Source organism: Ambystoma mexicanum, chromosome 5q (genome assembly GCF_040938575.1).
Source record: "Ambystoma mexicanum isolate Mex_15411 chromosome 5q, UKY_AmexF1_1, whole genome shotgun sequence".
NCBI classification, from domain to species: Eukaryota; Metazoa; Chordata; class Amphibia; order Caudata; family Ambystomatidae; genus Ambystoma; species Ambystoma mexicanum.
The window spans coordinates 362,544,267-362,568,296 of NC_090933.1; the positions used below are offsets into that span (position 1 = coordinate 362,544,267).

General features: G+C 45.4%; 1 protein-coding gene across 2 annotated transcripts in view; it reads right to left on the bottom strand.

Annotated features, from left to right (window-relative positions):
- Positions 1–24,030, bottom strand: part of SMCHD1 (structural maintenance of chromosomes flexible hinge domain containing 1) — a 3,133,956-nt gene that overhangs the window by 217,965 nt on the left and 2,891,961 nt on the right. For both annotated transcript variants that reach the window (XM_069620859.1, XM_069620860.1), the window contains exon 44: positions 3,824–3,894. In XM_069620859.1, the coding sequence (XP_069476960.1) occupies positions 3,824–3,894 (71 nt within the window). The remainder of the gene's footprint in view (positions 1–3,823; positions 3,895–24,030) is intronic.

The following is a 24,030-nucleotide window of genomic DNA, read 5'->3' on the forward strand; positions in this document are numbered from 1 at the left end:
GAAGTTGGAAGAATTACATTAGATGATGCATACTTAAGAGGATGTGTAGTTGACTCAGCTTTGTGAAAATGTACTTGTTCACGCAAAATGCCTGAATTGGATACAGGGGTAGAGGGACCAAGGGAGAGGCTTACCCGTCAATCCAATTCTGCCATCACCACAGGCGCGAGCATAAAGTTATCCGAAATCGGAACAAAGTCATCCTCTTGTCATCTATGTCCTGAGCAAACTCAGATTTTATGAACTCTGCCCCTGATGATAAAGTATGTGTAGCACCTTCATTTGCATCTTGTAAGGAAAACTGCAGATTTAACTTTGACGACTTCAGCTCCTCCTGTACCAATGCTTTTGCAGAAGTTACTTGCAGCAGCAGTTTTAGAGTATCAGCTATCTCAATAGATGTAGAAGGGTCATTGTTATGAAAAGATACAGAAAGAAGCAACTTAACGACATCTTACTCGTAGAATGCAGAGTACCTGTGCCTCTATTAGCAGTTTCTTTACTGGACATGTCACGGAAATGTTTCCCACTCCTGAGAGTAATTTCCATAATGGTGAAATTATAAAAAAGGCAATCAAATCGTGAAGTGGCCCCACTCAACCTAAATGTGCTAAACTATTGCAGGAACTTAAGACCTACCAAGTAGGAGAAACGCATACGCAACAGTGCGCAATAATGCGGCTTCAACATGATCCACAGTCAAGTACAACGCACTAGAACCAAACAAAAAAAGCGATCTAACAGTGCTAATCTGAAACGCTCCGTGTCGTTAGTAAATACTCAATCAGAGAAGTGCTTCATGGACAATTCTCGAAAGAGCAACTGATGGTGAGACACTAAGACCAAACGGAACCGTATATAAAATTAACCTCCAAAAGCATATAAGATGATTAAATGCACTTTTTCTTTTTGTTAGGTCACCTTATGTTATATCTAGCTTCCACACCACTCACCTCCTCCCCGAACAGCCAAACAGCCACTTAGGATGGCAATGCGGATGTGTGCGCACTGGTGCTGATGTGACGAGCAGCAGTGGGCGGGCTGGAGGCAGGGGGTGCTGGGGATGGACCTGAGGCAGAAATGGGAGAACGTTAGGGAACAAACAAAATTACAATCACTCTGAGTGATTGACAAGAAACCCGGGGGAAACCTGCGGTCTAAAAAGCATAACAAAGTCTGATGTAAAAGTCCATTTACTTCAAATGTTGTAGCAGTGTTACGGTCAGAGCTAGGCTTCTGCTTGCCGACAACGTCCTGTGTATGGAAAACAGGCAGTAAGATGAGGGCAAGGTACGCCAGAGGTCCAGCCAAAAGGTCCAGCCAAACAGCCACTTAGGATGGCACTTTGGATGCGCCGGGCTATGGTAATTTTCGCAGCCAGAAGGAGCTGGGTTTGCAGACTGTCGATCGACATTTGTGTATGGGCCCTGGCGAACAACATGCACTTGTTGGCAATCCAACTCCCTGGGGAGTCCAACCTAGAGGCAGACATGCTCAGCAGGCTGGGATCGGACAACTGCGAATGGCAGTTGAACGAGTAGTTCGTTCAGGGGATCTTCATCAGGAGGGGTCATCCGCAGGTGGACCTCTTCACCACCGGTACCAACAAGAGATGCCCCCAGATCGCCTCATGTATGGGGCAAGGCTGAGGTTTGTTAGGCGACGCGATGCAGATCCCGTGGAACAACATGAACGTGTACAATTTTTCCACCTACTCCCCAGGTGCACAGGGTCATCTGCAGGGTCAGGGAGTCACAGAGCCTTCGGCTCATCCTGATAGCGCCATGGTGGCCAGCGAGGCCCTGGATCTCAGCACTTCTCGGCCTGTTGGATCAGCCCCTGGTGCGTCTCTCAGTGGGCCCAGACCACTTACTCTCCCAGCAAGGTGGTACAGTGGTTCATCCTGCTCTGCAGAATTTAGCCTTGCAGCATGGTTCCTGAACAGGTTACCCTGAAGCATCTCCACCTTTCCCAGGCTAATCTGGATATCATACAAGGGGCTAGGAGCGACACTACCAGGAGCTAGTACAAGAGCAAGTGGAGGTTCTGTCACTGGGCAGAATCAAAGCAAATAGATCTATTGACTTGCTTGTTGAATGACGTTCTATCCTTCTCAGCGCACCTCGCCCATTCAGGGGTGCAGGTAGACACACGCTGCACGTATCTGGTGGCCATTGGGGCCTTCAAGAACTTGGCAGAGGAGGTCTTTTCATCCTCGGATGTGGTGGTTAAAACGCACTTGGCGAGTCTGACCAGATTGTATCCACCGATCAAAAAGCCACATGCGGTCTGGGACCTTAATGTGCTGGGCGCCCTGGCGCATAAACCATTTGAACCCATATCATCTTTGGATATCAGGCTAGTTTTTTCAAAACGGCCCTGCTAGTGGGCCTGGCCTCGGCACACCGAAATAGTGAAATCCTGGCCCTGGTTGCTTCAGAGCCATATACTACATTCCACAGGGACAAGGTGGTGCTTAGAACACACCCTTTTTTTTGTTCCGAAAGTTGTCTCCTCTTTTCATCTAAATGAGGAGATAGTATTACCGACATTCTTTGCAGACCCTAAAGAAGAGGCTCAGAAAGTACTGCACTGTCTGGATGTCAGGCGTGCGCTAAGATTTTACCTGGACAGAACCAAGAGCTTCTGTAAATCGGACTGTCAGGCCTCCAAGGCTTCCATAGAAAGGTGGATGGTTAGGGCCATCAAGGAGGCATTTGAGGGGCAGCACAAGCTTTTTCCAGCAAACCTGCACGCCCATGCCATCAAAGCCAAGGCCACAGCAGTGGCCTTCCAAAGACACATCCTGTGGCAGACTATCAGCAAAGCGGCTACATGGGCTACTCCCTCCGCCTTCTGCAAGCACTCCTGCTTGGATGCCAGCGCCAGGTCGGATGCGGCATTTGGCCAGTCAGTGTTAAAGAACTCGTTTTCTTACGAGTGGCAACTCTCCACCCTGGGGCTACATTCAGTTGTAATCGCCCATACAGTATGGAGGAAAGGGAACGGGACATAGGAGTAATTATAAGTTACTCACCGTAGTGACCAATGTATTCCTAGCCCAGAATTCCCTTTCCTCCATATGTCCCACTGTCCACCCCCTAATAAAACTGGTTTCATTAGGCAATGTTAATATTGACGACGCGTGAAAGGGGACTTAGGAGTGGCACCAGTGGGCAGAGTCCGGGGAGCGCCTGCTCCCAGGGCCGTGCTACCACACACATCTAAATTTAAAGGGGAAGATGTTTTTTCTGGTGAAAAAGTTTCGATCTCCCGTCCCTAGCAAGGGACGCCCATACAGTATGGAGGAAAGGGACGGGACGTAGGAGTAGGTATTGTATGTATAACTAACTCACTGCGAGTTAATTTTCGTGGAATGTGAGGATCACGTTTTAAGTCTACTTCTTGTAACGTGTCAATTAATGTTTTTTAATTTTTTTTAAAGGCTAAATTGTCAAACAACAATACAAAAATAAAAATACTAAACATTTGATGGTATTTTAGATTCAGGATACAACAACTATCAATAAGGGAGAAAGTATCCCCTCATCACAGAGATCAGATATTTACATTAGGTCGGAACTACAAACTATACTGCTTGTAATATTTAACATATAGTATTGTAGTCACCATCACAGGCATAAGGCTACACAGTGGTTATAAAATATATTGTTTATTTTACTCTTGCTAACACTTTTTATTGCATTTTATCTTTCTTGAGGATGTTCTTAACTATGAACTGAAGTTATTTTTCCACTGAAAACAGCAATAAATAACAACAATACTTAATTGCAGTTGATTTACGTAAGTATCCACATCGTACCTCCTTTCTGTAATAGTTTGCGGCACCCAAATCGTCTAGAAGTATGGTGTCACCAAGCAGCATTCCAAAAACTAAAAACAAAGATCACAGCATAAATTCACTCCATCAGACAAATCATAACACTTTTGCTGAAGTACACTGAGTCTAATAAACGAAATTAAAAAAAACGTGTTATAGACATTAGTTACAATTAACATACCAACTTGTGTGCAGTTCATGATTGAATCAATTACAAATAGTATTTAGCAATAACAATTTATCTGCATTTTCCCTGACTATCAATTTGTCTGAGGGGGGAGGAGCAGGGGGAAGTGGTGTGTTACATGTCTTTATTCTGAAATATTTTATAAAGAATGAACATATAATCGAATATTTTACAACAAAACAATTTATAAAGAATGCACCATTTCCAACCCCTAAAAATCCACCCCAACCGTTTCCCAAAAATATGTAACCCTTTACCCCACTGCTAAATGCATTCTCTATAAACATTTTTATAAACAAATATTCGAGATATGATCAATTCTATATCAAATATTCGATATAAAGACGGCATACCGAAGTGGCTCTATGTGATTTTTATACTTTGGATGTTTGCTCAAAGAATGTTTCCTATTACATGTGCTACTTTTAAATGCTATTTGTGTTCCTTACATATTCAAAGCACATTAACTTGTTATTCTAATTGGAATAATCTCCACAATGGCAAGACCGCAAATGACAGGTTGATCCAAAATACTCCTAATCTAAGAGCCACATTGCTGTAGATTTATGATAGCAAAGCAATACAATTTGAGGATTTTCAGGAGCCGTGTGAATGGGAAGCACAAAATGGCAGACACAAGGATTTAGTTCTCAAGAAGGTGACGTTTATTCATACAACAAAAATAGAAGAAAGATTAATAAACAATTAATCCTGGGCACAAAAAGGCCTCTTACAAAGTTCCTGGTTTAGGCTTGTCCTGGACCCATTTCAATGTTGGTCTGTCTTCGGGTTGCGGGTTTATGCCAAACCCACATCTAGATAATCTGTGTTAAGGGCCCTCTAGATCGAAGCTGGCACAGGCTTGGCAGAGTCTTAAATTCTCTTTCAGAAGTCTGAGACAAGGTGGATTATTTCAGCACCAGTCCAGTCTCCCAGGGATTCGGGGCTGTGCATGGAAAATCCACTGCCACCTGAGTGCTTTTCCTTCTATTATCCTGGTCCCCAGGACACAACCCTTCTCGCTACCCGGAGCTGTCTCGTACCTCTTCCCACTTCTAAATTATGCCCTTGCCTGCTGGAACCTCTCTGGTCTCTTCGGCTAGTAGGGCTGCCTGCTCTCCTCACTCCTTTACTGGTCTTCTTCCTTTACCTCTCTCCCTAGCTTTCCACCAAGTTCTTCCCAGATGGTTAGGATTCTCTCCTTACCCAGACTACACGACGCCTCTCCAGAACAGTTTCCCACCTCCAACCTCTGCAATAACTCTCTCCCCAGATGGCAACAGTTCTCCTTGCAACTGCCAATGGTCTACTCCCAGTGCTCCTCTCAATAGACCACTAGCTCACTAATCATCTCTGAACACCTACTTCCAACTCCTTCTCAAACACCCCACACCCTCTTTGATTGAGCAATCTGACTTTTAAAGTCTGGTCCCTCACCCCCTAGGGTGGGTATCACAGACAGTAATTGCACCTGTATAGTGTGGGCTGGTCTATAATTAGGCCATGTACTTAAGGTCATTTGGGCTGAAAGGGTGTTAGCCTAAGCTTACTTCAAGGCATGTCGCCGTCTTGGATTTTTAAAACTGTCATGGGCAAGTACGAATTCTTCTTGCCTCCCATTTAAAGTCCTGTGGATGTTGCCTGCTGTGTAAAGGGTCGCTCTGTTTTCCAGTGTGTAAATCAAGCGTCACAAAAACCTCTGAAAAGCAAGGAAGGCTACTTGATGTGAATGTAAAACTTTCCTTGCAGGGAAACAGCAAGTTGCAATCTCCACAATGATAGCGTGAGAACCGAGATTGTTTGGTTGTTCCTTGTGTGTATACCGCTCATAGTTTCGGTCAATGTTTATTTGCCAAGCACAATTTAGTATGCAGGGACTCCTGCACTCTACACTAGTCCAACACCTTCAGCAGAGGTCTACGTAGGCAGTAATTCCTACACCCCATGTTTGGGTCCGGCTACAGGGTTAGAATAGCTCTAGGATATCCAGTACTAGGATTATGGTTATCCTCAATAGGTTTGACCCTGACCCCTTACCCTGGTGTTCACTGATGTTTGTGGGTGTGGGAATTTTCCTAAAGAATGTCCTATCTGAAAGATGTTCCTCATCTATGAAATTCAATCCACAGCACAGCAGAGGCGTAGATAGGGTAAGGCCTGAGCGGGCAAGGCCCATTGTTAGGCAGAATCCTGTGCAGTTCTCTTGGGGAACACTGCAAGAAGATTAAGACTACAGGAGTAAGCAGTAAACCCAATTGGTAGCAGTCTGTACCCAGATTTCCCTGGTAGCTGTGGCTGAGCAGTCAGACTTCTCTCAAGATGAGTAGGGCAGTATACAGAGGATACACAATAGGGCTAAAAACACAGTAGAGCAAGCAAACACTGACCAGAGCTTGGTATCAAAAGTATAGAATTATTTATTTAAAACACACTTTAGGAAATACACTAAGCACTCTAAATCAAAGCAAGTTCAAACACAGTCAGAAAAAGTATACACAGCTCCCTTAATAATTATTAGAGAAGTCTAGGTCAAAATACCACTATTTGTAAAAACAGATGTTCGCGTGTAAACTAGATGGCACTCCAATAATTAAGTTAAAGGGAGAGAAAAAGGCAGGTCATGAAAATAAAACAGTTCCCAACACTTTTCTAATACCACAGCAAGTTAGTGAAGGAAGTGTCTACTGTAGAGCCAAAGTTCATAGGCCAGTCCCACTTTAAATGGAGCAAGGCGAAATGTGCCCAAGATCACACAGTTTAAAAAGCACTCAAGTATTTGCAGAAATGTTCAAAAGAGGTTGGTTTGATGCGAAAGATAAAGTTAGGAGGTCTGGGGGCCAACCAAGTTGGAAAGCCAAAGATTTAAGGGTCACCTTTAGCAATCCGCAGAAAGGGAGGCCAGGCGGAACACAGTACCTTAAAGAGTGAGGAAGCTCCAGTGGTGGCAGTTGTTCCTGGCAGCGGGTGTAGTTCGTGGTTTCGACCAGGGAAGGAGAAGATCTCGTCGAGGAGGAAACTTGGAGTCGTTGCCCTGCCCAGGGAAGAGACCAGCCGCGGAGTTCGTTCGGTCAAAAGGTGCGTTCCTTTTATTTGCAGTCACAGTGGTGAAGCTTGGCTATCCGGCCGTCGGGGTGCTTGGCACGGGCAATTTGACCAAGGGACGTCCTGGAAGGCGAATGGCGAACTGGTTGTCCCCACCAGCTCAAAGGGAGAAGACTCTTACAGCAGAAGATCTTCTCTTGTCGTTGGGAAAGTGGTGAGGTCGTTGCAGATGGCTCAGCTTCTCCCCTCTTCGGATTTCTTAGGTCCTGTGGCGACTTCTGACGTTCCAGTCCCAAAAGCCCTACTTTTATGCAGAAAAAACCCCATTCAACAGCCTAGCTGTCACTCATACATGCTAAGTGGTGAGCCGGGCGGCTCAGCACTCGGCCAATCAGAACAGAGTGTGACTTGAGTTGCTAAGGCAACGCAGTCCAGGGTGCCAATTCCCCCACCCACACATCCTGTGGAACCCAGACAGAGAGGCACCAGTTGGAGGGCTTCTGTGGAGAAGCCTGCCATAAAGTGGAACAAAGGGCCCGACCTTGGTTGGAGTTACAGAGACGGACACAAACGCCATTTTGGAAAAGAGTTCTGGCGAAAAGACCCAACCGGTGATTTTATATTAAATATATAAACCAGCGTTATCTTTAACATTGCACCAAAAAAGTGGTGCGTTTAAAATCAATGGGAAAATCCCATAGGAAATATGCCGGTGGAATATTTTGCGTGGTAACCACTGCCACCAGCCAGAAACTCGACAAGGGGGGGACTGAACAGTGCCCCCTTGGAAAAAGACCCAGGGGCAATCTAATTAACCCCTTCCAGTACTTCCACAATAAAATAGTTTGTACTGGTTCTGTTCACAGTTTTGGACTAGTAAAGCCAATGGTGACTTTACATGCCCTGGGAGAAAGTAGTCAGTCCCAGGGTATGGAGTCTACGTTTGGGGGTCACTATGACACCCTGTGTTACTCCACTGAGGGTGCTGTGTAACACATACACTAAAACAGATGATACCCTATGGAGAAAAAGACCCCATAGCCCATAAGCACACAATAAGTCAAATACATACCTCAAATCATGCCTAAGAGTGGGAGGAAAAGAGTCTCACTCTTAGCAGGAGAAAAAAAAAAAACCACAAAAATCCAGCAAAGCTGCTGGGGGACTCGCTAGGTTTGGGGAATTAGCCTTATAAGAGAATTCTCCCTAACACCCATCCACAATCTGTAAATGCCCAATCAGTGCTGTGTGGGCATTCACAGATGTTAATGTCACTGCGGTGGGCCCAACTACATTAGCTTCAGGCCCTATTTGTTAGACAATCCTGGCTCCGCCTCTGCAGCGCAGCTGTTCTTTGGAACCATTTCTGCCACCATGAAGGGGCCCCTGAGGGACCCTCGTTTGTGGAAACAAGGCACAATCACCACACACAAACTGATATGCCAGACACAAGGTTGTATTCCCAAAATCTAGGGTTTATTGCAAAGCAAATAGTCTCAGTTGGCCAACTGGTCCCACGTTCCGCGACGTGTGTCTACCAGACCTCGGGGGACACAGGAGAGTGACATTCGTACAACAGTTACATATATGCAAAACAAGCATCTAGTAATCAGTAGTGTCACAACTTATACCGCCCCTATTGCATTTCCTTTGAACTAGGCACGATGATTGACAATGGTGACGAGTATGACACCTTCAAACATTCATTTAGTAATAGGTTGCAATTTTGTAAGCCCACAGACATAAGTGTTTGTTTTAAAGAACACAATGCTTCTGTTTCTGCAAGCAAGCTGTGCGTAGAGAGAGACACATTCCAGGCCTTGCTATCTCCTAATTTCTATTCGTGTACTGGGGGTCAACTTGCTCTCCTGGGCTCTATCGGGCTCAGGAAAGGGGGGCCGCAAAGAAGAGCATAATTCAAGTCATTTAATGTTCGCTCTAGCATTTCTACTGTGCTTACCGAGACTAGCTGGCACCTGCTGTACTGATTAAAATGCCTTGCTGCTCACTCTCCAAGGATATGCGAGGGAGGGGACCGGGCATTTCTGTCTCGGTTACTGCGTTATGTTTCAACATGCCACTCGCGGCCTTGCATTGTGCACCAGCGAAGCAGAATAATATTTCAGCAAAGCAGTTTTACATGAGGCAAAAAGGCAACGTTAGAGAAAACAAGAAGAAAACAAAATGGCGATTTCAGTCACCTTAAAATGGCCGCACCATGGTTAAGCTTTTGCTACACCTTTCTATTACTAAACACATGAGGCGGTTGGTCTTCGGCCAACAAAGTATAGTGCCTTACTTTCGAGAGGGTGTCTACTCTTTCTGGACTGACAAAACCCTCCTTTTGGCCGTATGCCAAATGCCTCATCCATCCATTGCATCCTCCCCTGACCAAGTATCCGAATCAGATTCTGAATCTTGCACACTACGGGTCTCAACTTCATTATCATCAATATCAATTGACATGAATTCTTTTACTGTTTTTGATTCATCATTACCATGAGTATTTGATTTAATAGTGCTCTTTTTTTCTATCATATGTACACACTCTTCACTTATTTCAGTGCATATTACAGGTAGGCAGTGTATGCAGCAACATCATGTCATGAATATTCCTAGTACTGCTACTAGGATCGCACGCAGATCAATTATGAAACGGTACGGTACCTCATTACCTCCTTTCTTATACACCGGTAGAATGGGACTGTTACATGTGCTGCCTGTAATCTCTTCAACCACCCCCAATTTTAACAAATCAGAAACAATACTTTTTAATCCTTTCACTCCTTCTACTGAGATTTTATATTGCGGAATAAGCGGTAACGTTACTCCTTCTTTCAAATACATTTTCACTGGTTCTATCTTCAAACATCCAACATCATTGTCATTTATAGCCCATATACAAGTTGTCACCTCACTCAATTCGCCTGGCAAAGGTTTAGACACAAATTTGGATACCGGTACATTCTGCGGTGAAATGGTCAGAAATACTCCATCTGGTGAACAGTGAAACACTGCACTCAATTTTTTCAATACATTTAATCCCAAAAGATTCTCCCCACAGTTCTCTGTTAAAAGGAATGGACAGTATTCAGTGAATGGGCCTAATGTTACTGCTACTGGTTGGGACACTGGATTAATCACTGGGGTACCTGCAAACCCTACTGAAATATTCCTCTGCCCTGACAGTGGTATTTCTGGAACCAAGTGATGGTCTACCGAACACTTTTGTGCCCCCGTATCCACGAGGAATCTGTGCTCACTATCCCCGACTTTCATTTCTACGTAGGGTCCTTTCTGATTCACGGGAAAAGACACTGGTTCCAACCCCTGTCTTGGGCTGTCCTATTGGGGAAACAACACATCATCCGATGTGTAATCGCTGCTGTTATTATAATACGCATTTGCATGAGTATCAAAAATGTTCCCGATCCTTCCTCTATTCCCATTTTGCATATTCTGCTGGCTCGGATTCTGATTAGAGGTTTGATTCTGAGCTTGGTTCTGATTTTGGGCACCATTCCCTTGACTATTTTGGTGCTGCTGCATGTTATTTCTATTATCCCCATTTGCTCCTGGATGCCCGCTATGCTGTCTTCTCTGGCCGTACCCATTTCTATTTTGCAAGTGTGGACATTACGCTCGCTAGTGACCTTCCTCTCTGCAATACGCACATTGATTCAGTTCCAAGGGCCCTCCATGCATGTTCAAATTACCTCTGCCTTAGGTGTTTCCTCTACCTCTATTGTGTCCCGCTACCTGCTGAAGTAGCATCCTTGTCTTTAAATTTGTTCTATCCTTCGCCTCTTTCTCTTTCTCGGCGTTCATCCTTTTCTCATAATATTGAGCCATATGTTGTACTTCACTCAACGTTTTTGCTTGCCATGCACTCTCCGATGTCATTATTAAGTTTTGAATGGGAAGTATTAACCCTCTCACATATTTATGAACAAATAGCCTTTTTCCCACTTCTGTACTTACATCCTGTCCACTGAAATCTGTAAATACTTCCTCGGATCTATTAAAATAATCCGTGGCTAGTTCATCCTTGCCCTGAACATATGCAGTCAATTTGTCCCATTGAATTATTTTCTCTGGAACAATTCCTTTCAATTTGGCCCCGGTTTCCCTCCCACCTCTTTATTCCTATCCTCTAGTATTAAATCCGCCCATGTGGCGCCATAGGCCGTTGTATCATCCACTTTTCTTATTTGCTTCCATATATCTGCTGGCAGTATTACTGGGAATATTAAATCTATGTCACCCATTTTGAATATGGATGACTGCAAACAGGACTCTATTTCTTTATAGAATCCTGCTGGATTCTTTCTTATATCGGGAATCGTCTGTTTTATGTTGTTCACTTCCTGTCTGGAAAAGGGGACATGTACATATTGGGCAGTAGAATGGGCTGGCGTTACCTGCGCCGCCACAGTGGCTGTTGCAGGAATCTACTTTTGGCACAAAGGTAGGTGGGACTTCTCTCATGGGAAATACCGCACTCCCTGTTCCTCCCCCTCTCTCATATGTACTAATATTTCCAAGTCAAGTGATAAGGCTGTTTCTCCTGTTCCTCGTTCAAATGCCCTCTTATATACTGCTATTATTTCAGGGGGGGGCTGGCCTTCTTCTCATTTATATCTCCGTCTATCAGATGTTCAGCCATTATCTGCAATGCTTTTCTTTTCATGGGCAAGGTGTACTCCTCAAATATCTCATGTATCTCCATTGTCGGAATACTAGGATCTGAAATCCATTGTAGCGCCTCTCTTATACACACTTTTAGTTGGTCACCTGTCTGTCTTGACGACGACAAATATCGCCGCTGTATATAGGGCTCTACCGTTTCAGTTCTATCTCTCCTAATATCTCTACTCCTTTACCAGGGTCTGGCAAACATTTCAGCATATTCATTATCAAGTTCATTCTTGAGTTCAAAAAGTCGGTGTACATGTTCCCTCATCTCTTCATCGCTCCCTCTACAACGTGCCTATGCATTCAAATCCAACAGTCGTTGCGGAGGCAGCTTCCCAATTAACTGTTTCCATCTTGCCACTAAATTCCCCCATGCATTCCAACACTACCTGTCTTTCGTTGCTCCTCCTGAAGTCAAATATGGAAGCCATCGCTGACGTTTCATTCCCATTTATATACATTTCGGCCTGTTCTTGCAACTCTCGCTTCCTCTCCTTGCTAATCACACTACGAGTTACTCTCGTACATCCCCTTTGTTCAGGCCCTTCTTCTGTTTCAACAAGTTCAAGTTCAATTACGGGAAGGGCAGATGGGACAGAACCGATCTCTTGAGAGGGAGGTGCGGATGGGACAACGGGAACGGGAAATGACTGTTGCGGTGCTGACTGGCTAATGGGAGGCACTGTTTGTGCAGTGTGTGGCTGTGCTGGTATTTGGTCAGTTGGGAAGGGCTGAGCAACAGGAGGGGGTTGAGCAATAGCCACTGAAGCAATCGTTTTAGTCTCTCTTCTTGGACCTTGCTTTGTGTCTGTCAATATTTTATCTATTAATTAGTCTGATGAATGCAACTCCCGTTGTGGGTATATCTTTTCTATGCTCAATTGCTTGCGTCTATTTGACTTTCTCAAACTATCATTCCACTCCTCCTCTTCCTTTTCTTTCGCTCTCTCCGCTTTCGACTTATGCCTGCGCGCATGTTTTTCTCTACTTTTCCAGCGAAGCATTGCTTCCCTTCTCCAGTCCCTAAGGATGTCAAATACTGCAAGGCGTCTCTTCTTTTTCATCAACACCTCCTCCAAATTATCTATTCTCGTCATCTCAAAACTCCCATGGTTCGGCCACTGAAGATCTTCCTGCTTACTGGTTTGCTTATGCCAAATCTCACAAAACATTATCGCTCCCACACCATACTTCACATACATCTCATACGCCGGCGTACCCACTGGTGGCACAACCTGGCCAGTTTCCAAAAGATTGTCCGCCGCAGCGGAAAAATCCCGCTAAGGTGGACAATACCCCAGGCATGTTTTAACCGTACCCTCGGCTAATCAAACTTACACTGGGTGTTTGATTTTGCAAAATCAACTCTCAACCAATATCAGGATCACTTTGAATCGGGGCACGACTCACCTATCAGTCAAGTTGTCTTTTCAAGACACAATTCGTCCGTATACTGACGCAACCAATGACGTTGTGTCTGCGTATCTTGGCTCACTCTGCCTCGTTTCGGGACCCTCGCCTCCTTGTTCTCTGGCCGGGCACGTCGATCAGGGATCAATTGTGTGCAGATCTGCAAAGGAATCAAGCAACGATTTCGCAGGGGCGCCCCGAACACCTCTTAATCCTCTCCGCCTTCCTTATTTTACAACGTACACGATGGAACAAGTAGGGGAGGGTCCCTATTCGGGCGCCATCTTGAAGGGGCCCCTGAGGGACCCTCGTTTGTGGAAACAAGGCACAATCACCACACAGGAACTGATACGCCAGACACGAGGTTGTATTCCCAAAATCTAGGGTTTATTGCAAAGCAAATAGTCTAAGTTGGCCAACTGGTCCCACGCCCCGCGACGTGTGTCTACCAGACCTCGGGGGACACCAGAGAGCGAAATTCGTACAACAGTTACATATGTACAAAAACAAGCATCTAGGAATCTGCAGTGTCACAATTTATACCGCCCCTATTGCATTTCCTTTGAACTAGGCACGATGATTGACAATGGTGACGAGTATGACACCATCAAACATTCATTTAGTAACAGGTTGCAATGTTGTAAGCCCACAGACATAAATCTTTGTTTTAAAGAACACAATGCTTCGGTTTCTGCAAGCAAGCTGTGCGTAGGGAGAGACACATTCCAGGCCTTGCCATCTCCTAATTTCTATTTGTGTACTGCGGGTCAACTTGCTCATTTAATGTTCGCTCTAGCATTTCTAATGTGCTTACCGAGACTAGCTGGCACCCGCTGTACTGATTAAAATGCCTTGCTGCTCACTCTCCAAGGATATGCGAGGGAGGGGACCAGGCATTTCTGTCTGGGTTACTGCATTATGTTTCAACATTCCACTCGTGGCCTTGCATTGTGCACCAGTGAAGCAGAATAATATTTCAGCAAAGCAGTTTTACATGAGGCAAAAAGGCAACGTTAGAGAAAACAGGAAGAAAACAAAATGGCGATTTAAGTCACCTTAAAATGGCCACACCATGGTTAAGCTTTTGCTACACCTTTCTATTACTAAACACATGAGGCGGTTGGTCTTCGGCCAACAAAGTATAGTGCCTTACGTTCGAGGGGGTGTCTACTCTTTCTGCACTGACAACCAGCGAGTGGAGCACGGCTCCACCCCACACCACGTTGCACCCCATGCCAGACAAGACATCAGGGCCTGCATATATAGAGGTGCTGCGCCCCGTAACCTCAGTTGCACCTTTTTTCCCTAGCACTCCGATGCTGAGGGACCACTGAACCTTTAGCGTCAGTGCTACAGATAAGATTTTGAGGTGGGAGTACTTTACTCCTTATTTTTAAACTTTGAGAGTAATTGTGATTTCAAGAGAGTAAAAATGACTTTTCTCCTTTGCAAGAGAGTAAAATGTATGCGACATCCAGCCGACACGTGCAAAAACTGTATGGAAATCATTACTATGCGGCAGCTTTCTGTATTGTGAGAGAATACACCTTTCCTTATTTCTGTGAGGTCTGGCCATTTGATCTCTCCTCTATATATGTAAATTTTGAAAACACAAACTAGCCAATTACATAGTAAAGCAAACATGAATTGTATTGTGTGTTTTGAGGTTCGATAGCAGAATTGTCTTTTGATGTTTAATGAAAGTTCTCATTTCCTAGAGCTATTACTACCTAATGGTACACCAATGTTATGATCCAACAGAGAAGAGAGTCAAGGACTCCATGCTAAATTCTATATCTAATCTCATGTTCAAATGGTTATAGTGCTTTTGGCAAAGTGCTGTACATCGAACATATTTATCACAATTATCACCAAACCAAAGTCGGTACTCCTTTATCGACCTCGAAAGGAAGAAAGGCTGAGTTGGCCTTGCCGGGATTTGAGCCTGCAACCTACAGATCAGGCACAGATCGCAGCAACGAGCGCTCAACTGGCTGAGCTAACATCCTTTAGAGGTTGGTAAACTTAGTAGGTATAATAATTACAGTGCCTAGATGTTTGACGAACCATTTATGAAGCGCTACATAAAGTTAAATACCTATCTGGATTATCACAGGGACAAGGTTTTGCTGAGTTTCCATTTCAATTGGAAATGTAACTTTCATTTGTTTGTTTCTGAACAGTGCTTGCACTTCCTGGAGAGTCAGGTTTTGGATGTTTTAATTGTAGTCTTGAATATTCTAGAGGCTAAAACACCTGTGATTGGTCTAATGGCAATCACTCAGCCTTGAGCAAAGACTGTCAGGTTGAATGGATGTAAACTAAACCGTGCATACTCATCATTTTACACACTGTTTTTATATAGAGTATGAATTAAATTGCAAGTGTAAAAATGATCTGCCTCTACATGATTATGCACACGGCACAGGAACTCTGAAAAATACAATTGTGCAATACTGGTTTGCTTTCACTGGAAAAAAAGCATAATTTGTTACAAAAGATAAATTCTCAATTGCAACTTAGTTTTCCATCTTATTAATAATTATTATTTTTTTAAATTTAAAATATGGTTCAACTTTTAAACCTTTCATCTTTTATACAGTCAAAGAAAAAGTCTTGTTCTTACTTCATTTACTTTTCCCAATTACATTCAAATAATACATTTAAAAAACTGACAACGTTGAAAATGTCTTTCTTTGTGCCACCGTGCAAAAAATTTGTATTAAAATTAATTATACAATCCTAAAATGCTAGGAAAATAAATATGCACAGTGCTTCTGTTGGCTCCATGAGCATCAATACAGCAGAAGCGGAATGGAAAGAAACCATTCCCTTTATCAGAGTGTGCAGTTTCTTTTTTTGAAAGGCTTCAGAGAAATACATTCCGTTTCTCCATGGCTTGCAATTACATCCAAGTAGATAAAAATCAAAAGAGGCATTCTGGTTTCTGTCAAGTAATCTGCCCTTTGCACTGTCCTTTGCTCTAAACTTGTGTGTAAATGTACACAAGAAAATAATAAAGCGGTCGTATTTACAAGATTTCCATGCATAAAAAGGCCTAGTACGCACCTTATCTGGAGGCCCTGTTTAGCGTACTGGCTATCTGCCAAGAAGGGCAGGTGGGGGGGGGGGGGGGTTGGTGATGAGGAATCCATGTGAGGAACACACATCAAAAAGAACATTACTGTGATGTAAGCAATTTGTTCTTCTAATGAATTCCTTCCTCCCATAGATTCCTCATCTATGAAAAAACTCCCACAGCTGTGTGTAGGTCTGGTGGAGATAGGAAAACAAGGACACCACCTAGGAGGACCGCCATACCAGAGAACAGGAGTTCTGACTTCAAAGGGAATCCAAGCATTAATATTTATCAAACATGTGCAGCGATACCCACGTTTCCCCCTGGCAGATGTTAAGGGCAGAGGTAGCAGCCACATCTCTGGTAGAATGAGCCCAGAGACCTTCAGGCATATCCTTACTAGCCAGATCATAGCCTTCAAAGATACAGAGAATGATCCAACCACTGCAGAGTAGTCGCTCGTCCCAGCACAGAACCCAGAGAGGGAACTCTTCTCCCACCCGACTGATAGTAATCCGGGAGTGCCAATATATGCTGCTACCCAATACAGGGGCTGATGTCCAGTAGTACTCAGACAGCCCTGCAGGGAGGAGTTACTGGAGAAACCGCACGTAGAGCTGATCCCTGGATGGTAACTCCAAGGACTGCAGGATAGCCGTAGGTGCTCTGGAAAAAATCACCTTCAGGATGCACTGCGCCTCTCAAACGATGGGTGCTCACACTTAGGGCTGACCCTGTGCCATTGGGAGCACTGCTATTGCCTCACTTAGGAATTTAGGGCTGCCCTGTATGCCAGATATTTTTGCATTCTTGATGGGGAGGTCTGTTAACTTTAACATAGGGAGGGCAGCTCCAGGTCTGCCCCGAGGACAGTCACGCTGGATCACATTAGTGCTCCACAAACAGCGCACTGAGCCTGCACCCACCTTCACTGCCGCAGACTGGAGGTCCCAGCAGGGGAGGAAGCATTTGCGGTCCGCAGCAGGTCCGCCAAGCTGCCAGAGACTTCGGGCAAAACAGGAGGGGCCCACAGCATTAGCCCACACCCCACTGCTGTCGGCTGTTGGGAGTCTCTGGGCGGCAGCGGGAGACCCCAGCCAGGAGCTGCCGCCACTTGCTAAATCCACTGGCTCGCCAGCCCACTTCACTGCTGCAGCCCGCTCCACAGCGCACACAGGGTCGGTGCAGCAATCAAGGCGGCCTAGTATGTCCCAGCGGGCCAGATTACTCCAGGTAGCAGGGCAGTACTTAGTGGTGATAGAGGCCGTACCACCCTCACGACTCACACCCCATCGTCAGGGCCAGGCGAGGCAATGTCTTCACTGCGTGGGCACTCCCAAACACCGGGACAGCGTGGTATCAACTCCCTGACTTGCTCATGACTGCAGTATCACACCACATTGGGCCATCAGGAGTAGGGGAATTGCGCCTTCTCCACCTTCACTTCGTCAGAGGCACTTATGACGCCATCTTGCCAACGGCGTGCCTAGCCACGCCCCCTCAAACTGTTATGTTCTATGTCTATACAGGCCATATATGGTATCTGTTACAACAGAATGGTTGACTCATAAATTGTATTATGCTAGGAATACATATGCATTTAAGTGTTATCAATCATGATACATATGTATACTATGGCCGGTTTTGTTGATTCCACACCACACAACAACTCTTACGTATGTAAATACTGTGAGAAACCTGAGGGTATTCTCCCAAGTTTACCTCGGGAATCCCTTATTCAGGTGGCCAAAGGAGGGCTGGCGCTCTCAGATCCTAAACATGGGGGTGGACGAGCGAGGGAGGATCACCTGGGTAGGGGACCTCGGGGTTGCGCTCGGGAGAAAGCCCCAGGTGAGATGCGGTATTATACCGAAGAAGGAGAGGAGAATAAGATCCTCAAATCCTTTGTAGGTTTTTCCACGTCTACACCTCTTCCACCCAAAGAATTTCACTTACCCAAATCCAACGACCCCTCCATATCTGGCAAATCCCCTAGGAGCCAAAACCCTGCACCCTTAAAAACCTCAACTCCCACGATTCCCCATGTTTATTTTCCAATAATAATCCTGGTCATTCCCGTTTGTTCTACACACCCTTCAAATCTCACCCTTCCCCATTTACCCAAACACCTAGCACGAGAACTATAATCCCATACAACACCCATTTATCGCTATAACCCGTAGGATACTCGAGCACTCTATCTACCCCACCTTTCCGACAAGAATACCTTCGTACAACACGAAAGACAACTGACTAATTCTAGAACTGCTTACCTGAAATGTCTCAACCTAAGGGTCAGGCAAAGTCAGGCAACTGACCAAAATCACACACACACCTGACAGCACTTTCCTTTCCCTACAGCCATAAAAGATGGAGCAAGACAGCACAATACAAGCAATGCAGACCGCACGACGTGAAAGCTAACTCAGCAAAGAAGGCGAATGACAGTGCATACAGAGCGGGTGACAAGGAGAGAAGTGACATTGCCCTTTTCGACAAAGGCCTGTGAAACCTCAGCAGATGGAAACCTAAGACTGAGAACAATAGCTAGCGTGTATTGCAACAGATGTCTACGGTACACAAGAGCCTCCTTCGCTGATAACCAAGCCGGGGAGAGACGCTGGTCTCTGAGGTACAAACCTTGACTCGAAGGAGAAGTGACTCGAAGGAGAAGAAAGCCAAGCTGTTCATCACAGCCGGTGAGTCTAGGGGAGAGTCAATAAGAAACTGAACTGTGTTGAACGAAAAGTAGCAAGCAGCTAAATTTGAACTTTTAAAGATTGAAAGGAACTTTTGAGAAAGAGGGGGAAAACCTGCAACCGAGGCGTCCGGCACCACGTAGGTGCTCACGCAGGAAACTGCGATTACCCGATAAGAGACTATCGTAACCAGAAGGCCTTGGGAAGAAGCGAAGACATGTCAAAGTGGTCATACAGGGGTCTCGTAAAATCCTCTGTACCGCCGAAAGTCTGACCGACAGATGATAGTGAAAGAAAGAGAAATGAATCCTGCTTGGTGAATTGAGCGCTTGAACAGAGTGTCGCAAAAGTTGGCAAGAGCAAACCCAGTGGAGGGATGCTAACGAGAATGGGCGAAGTCTAAAGTTCCAAAGTGAACTGTCTGTAGAAGTTGGCAAGAGTGAACCCGGCAGAGGGAAGCGGACGACCAGAATATCGTGTGGATCGAAGTAAACCCGACCAAGGGGTGTCCACAGTGAACTGTCTGTAAAAGTTAGCGAGAGTGAACCCGGCAGTGGGAAGACGACAATCGGGGGCGAAGCCTGAAGAACTGTTCAAAAAGACATTAAGACTCATGAAAGTAACAAGCATTAGAAGACCAGGGGAAGTGAATGGTTCCCCTTGTCAAGTGGGTCCGAGCCTGGTCGAGGGAGATCCAGGGGTGAAAAGTCCTCACCCAAAGTCCATTGAGAAAGGAACTTTGTTTTTTTGTTTGTTGTTGATTACATCAGGCCCTTGAAGGGAAGCAACTTTTATTTGAAAAGAGACTTAACCATCGAAGAACCTGATAGCTGGAATTGAACCGTCGGCTTGTGCTGAGAAAGCTCGAGTGTGTGCTGTGCTCCAAGATCCCACCTTGTCCCGTGCTGAAAATGTGGGAAAGGGAGATCCCTGGCAATCACAGCCTCACTTATTATTTGTGAACACTATTGAACCCTTATCCCACACTCTTTCTGTAATTAGTTGTAAGGAATCTGCAATAGGTTTTTCTTAGTATAGGCCCTTTTATTTTGACACGACTTCACAAGGACTGCCTTATTTTTAATTTGATGGTCGACGCTTGCTCCCATCTAAGATTTAGGTTTAGAATAGGCGTTTTTTTCTACCCTGCTTTTACAGTTTAATGATATGATATTTTATTTATATCGCGCTCGTACACAAGTGTTTCAGAGCGCGACCAAGCAAAGGGAGGGGAACAAGGGAGAACAAAAAATAAAAACAACAATCTTACTGGACCCAGTGACATTAAGAACGCGCAAGTGCATGGAGAAGGGAAAAGGGGGAAAGTGCGTGGAAGGGGGAGAAGTGAAAAGTGCAGAACAGAGGAGAGAAAATAATAAGTTAAATAAATGAATAAATACAGGCAATGAAAAAGTGGTAGTGCAGCCAGCAAGTGGCAAGTGCAAGCTTAGTCAGATAGGGTATAAGTGCAGAGAAAGAGTGGGGGACTGTATGGGTACGGATACAGAACGCAGTGCAAAGGGAGGCCCAGAGGCAGTGCAGGAGGGAGGCAGGGTGAGCAGGTACCTGGGCCCGAAGGACAGAGGGTGTCCAGGTACACAGTGCCAAGACAGAAAAACAGGTCAGCAGGGGAGAAGAGGGGCAAAGGCGGAAACGAAGAGGAAGGTCTTGAGGTGCTTCCGGAACCGGAGAAGGTTCTCCTCAAGTTTCAAGGTGTCCGGTAGGCTGTTCCAAAGGGAGGCCCTAGCCGAAGACAGATCTGCTCCCGGCTTGTTTCTTTGAAAAACAACTGACCCTGAGGGAGTTATAGGTAGAGGAGCAAAGGGCTCGAGAAGGGAGGTATTTGCAGAGGGATAGTTGAAGGTATTTTGGACACAGGCACCAGAAAGCCTTGTGGACAATGCAGAGGGTTTAAAATGTGATCCTTGCATGCACTGGGAGCCAATAAAGGGATTTCAGAGCTGGAGAGATACGATCCCAGGGCTTGAGGAGACGTCAGAAATGTATGCAGAGAAGAAAAGTCTGGAGTCAAAGATGACCCTGAGGTTCTTGGCCTCGCAGGTGGGGGTATGAGGAGGGCCAAGGGAGGCCGGCCAGAGAGTAAGGGGAAAGGATGGTGAAGATGTACCGATGAGGAGGATCTCAGTCTTGTTGGCATTTAGACAAAGATTGTTGGCAGTACACCAATTTTGAATGGCAATTAGGCAATCAGAAATGAGGGAGGGAGAGGAGGTGGCCGAGGGCAGCCAGAAAATGAGTTGAGTGCCATCAGCATAGCACTGAAAGTTTGAGCAGAAAATGGAAATGCAGTAGACGAGAGCTGCCAGGTATTGGTTGAAAACACCCATGAACTGTGATCACTTGTGTCAGTCTTTACTTTTGCCACCATAAGGTCCTTACAATACACAGACTATGTATGTTATTGGCAGAGTCTACAAATGGGATCTAGGAATAATTGTCCTTTATGTGTACAAACAGGCTACGCACGTTAGATTTTACTGTACATGACTGTAATCTTTCAGATCTAGGAATCAACATCACAAATGAATTTCCAGTCAATAACTCAAGGGTTCATTATTCCCTGCCATAATGGGGGGCTACTATCCTAATTAGATTACAATGAAAAATACGTCACTTCAAGACGCACTTACACTGTTTGTTGTACAGTATGACTCTCTGACAAAGAACTAATTGTTGCTTTATGTGAGAAACCTGAAGGTGTCTCACCCACTAGTCCCCGGGGATCTGTCATCCAGCTGGCCAGGACACAGCCATCGCTTTTGGATCCAGTTCCTGGGGGTGGACCAGTGCGGGAGGATCACCTGGATGGGGTGGGGGGCTTTGGGAAGTGGGACACCGGACAGCGAGGCGTAGTAGCCCCTTCCCTATGACACCTTTACCCCATCCTACCAGGTAGGATACTTAGGGATTCATACCCCCTCCTTTTCCGACACAAACACTTTCTCACCGACAACTCACTGTGAGGGAAAACAGACTAACACCCGAGCCCTATACCTGACATGTCCCAACACGATGGTCAGACAGGGTAAGGCAATTACTGATCATTACACACACCTGACTTCCGTCACACTTCCCCACACGGGAAAAAAGGCGGCGCATGAGAGCACACTCTGAGCGATGCAAAGCACACGAGGAAGCAGCAGTTCGAAGACGGCAGTTTAATACAAGGCGAAAGACGGCGAGGCCGAAAAGGAACACAAACGAAGAGGCCTTGATCTTTTCACCGAAAGACTAACTTTTATGTGCCTTCGAGAATAGAAAACGTAAGACCTGCAATCAATGCTGAACACTCCTGCATTGTGTGTCGAAGGTACCCGAGGCTCTCCCGTGTCGATAGTAAAGGTGGGGAGAAGTGGTTGCCACTGTGGTACTGTCCTTAGCTCCTACAACAAAGAAAAGCCAGTGAAGGCAGCACAGCCATTGAGTTGGGGAGACCGATACCAACCCAGGCTGTCTGGAACCCAAGGTTGCAAGTGGCAACATTATCAGCTTTTTATTTTTAAATGCAAATTTACTTCTCTTAAATGCATTCAAGGAAGCATTACAGGAGTTTACATGAAGAGGAGGACAATGTTCATTTAAGCCCTTATTATAGGTTTTCTGTCAGTGTACCTCAGAGTAAAGGGAGTTTTTAACCCTAGAAATCTCAAATGGTCTTTCCTTCCCTGGGGTATTAGGATGTCACACAAGCTTTACCGACATCAACAGACTTAATGTGTGGTTTAAACACATCATAACACCAATAAGCCATTACATGTCCTGGTACCTTTAAAAGGTTCTTCCCTTTCAAGGATAAATACAGCGTCTCACCCCATGGGGCCTCCTCATTGCCCTGGGCCTCGTCTCCTCCCAGGTAATCCTCCCGCAGTTCACCACCCCCAAGGTCAGGATCAGGAAGCGTCTGCCTTTCCTTGCCACATGAGAGGAGACGTTAAGCAGGGTTTTAGTAAGGGAATCGCAGGATTCATCCCAATAGGTCCCTGGTTTTCGGGCTCCCAAAGACAAGGGAGGCTGGCACGCAACTGCAGGGGTCCTTCACTACATTGAGGTCCTGGGTACCACTGTGGCTGACAGAGAGGGAGGTCTAGTCCAGCAGCAGTTCTCCCCCACTGGTCCCTGGGGATGGTTGGGGGATAGAGCTTCGCTCTGGCCTTTGACCTTCGGTCTTCACCTCACTGACTTTGGAAAGATCAACTCTACCAACAGAGGTCAAATCACATCTTCTTGAAAGGTTGGAGTTCAAAAGATGATTCCAAGAAGTGGTGGGAGACTCTTTTAAAGGCAAAAGTCTGCAATGGATTTAATTAAAACTAGTCTGCCTTAGTGGTCCAATCTCTGTTCTTGAAAGAAGTGGAATTTGTCCTTCTAAAAGCACACCCAAAGTGCTTTGCTGTAGAGGAAGTGGAGGGAACAGGAAGGAGAGAGAGAGGTAAAAAGAAACAAGATGGTGGTAGTCTTCCACCCCTATGCAGATCCCTCCTGTCTACTCTAACCCTGCCCTCTTCTCACTAGGATCAGAGCACGTTATAAATGCAGCACCCTGGTGTGAAGCTTCTCCATTTGAATGGATGTGCATCTTTAATGCCTGGGCCCACAACAACTGCCTGCTGTGCGTCTATTTCATAGGGAGGGCGTTACCTACCCTCACACAGAGCTCAAATAAAAGGCATGGCCATTCAGGTTCAGGTCCTGTCACTTGGCATGCTCTGCCTATCTGGCCAGAATACACACAACCTTCAAGAGCTGAACTGGCCACAAAGGAGTTGACATGTGTGATATAAAATGTAATGTGGATGCAAAGTACATGACAAGTGTCATGAACCATGTCTCAACCTTGGTATAGCTTATCTTTAAAGTTTTTTTTTTGTTTAACTTTTATTTGTAGGCAGAGGTTTACAACACACACAGTCAGACATTTCACATGCAATTTGAGGAATACAGTTTGCAGTACACAGTGGCAGTTGTCACATATAGTTGTTCCTGAATATACTGGGCATAGTGCAGTGTTACATATCTCTGTGGCATTACACATTACCCTTGTGGGGCTCCAGGCGAG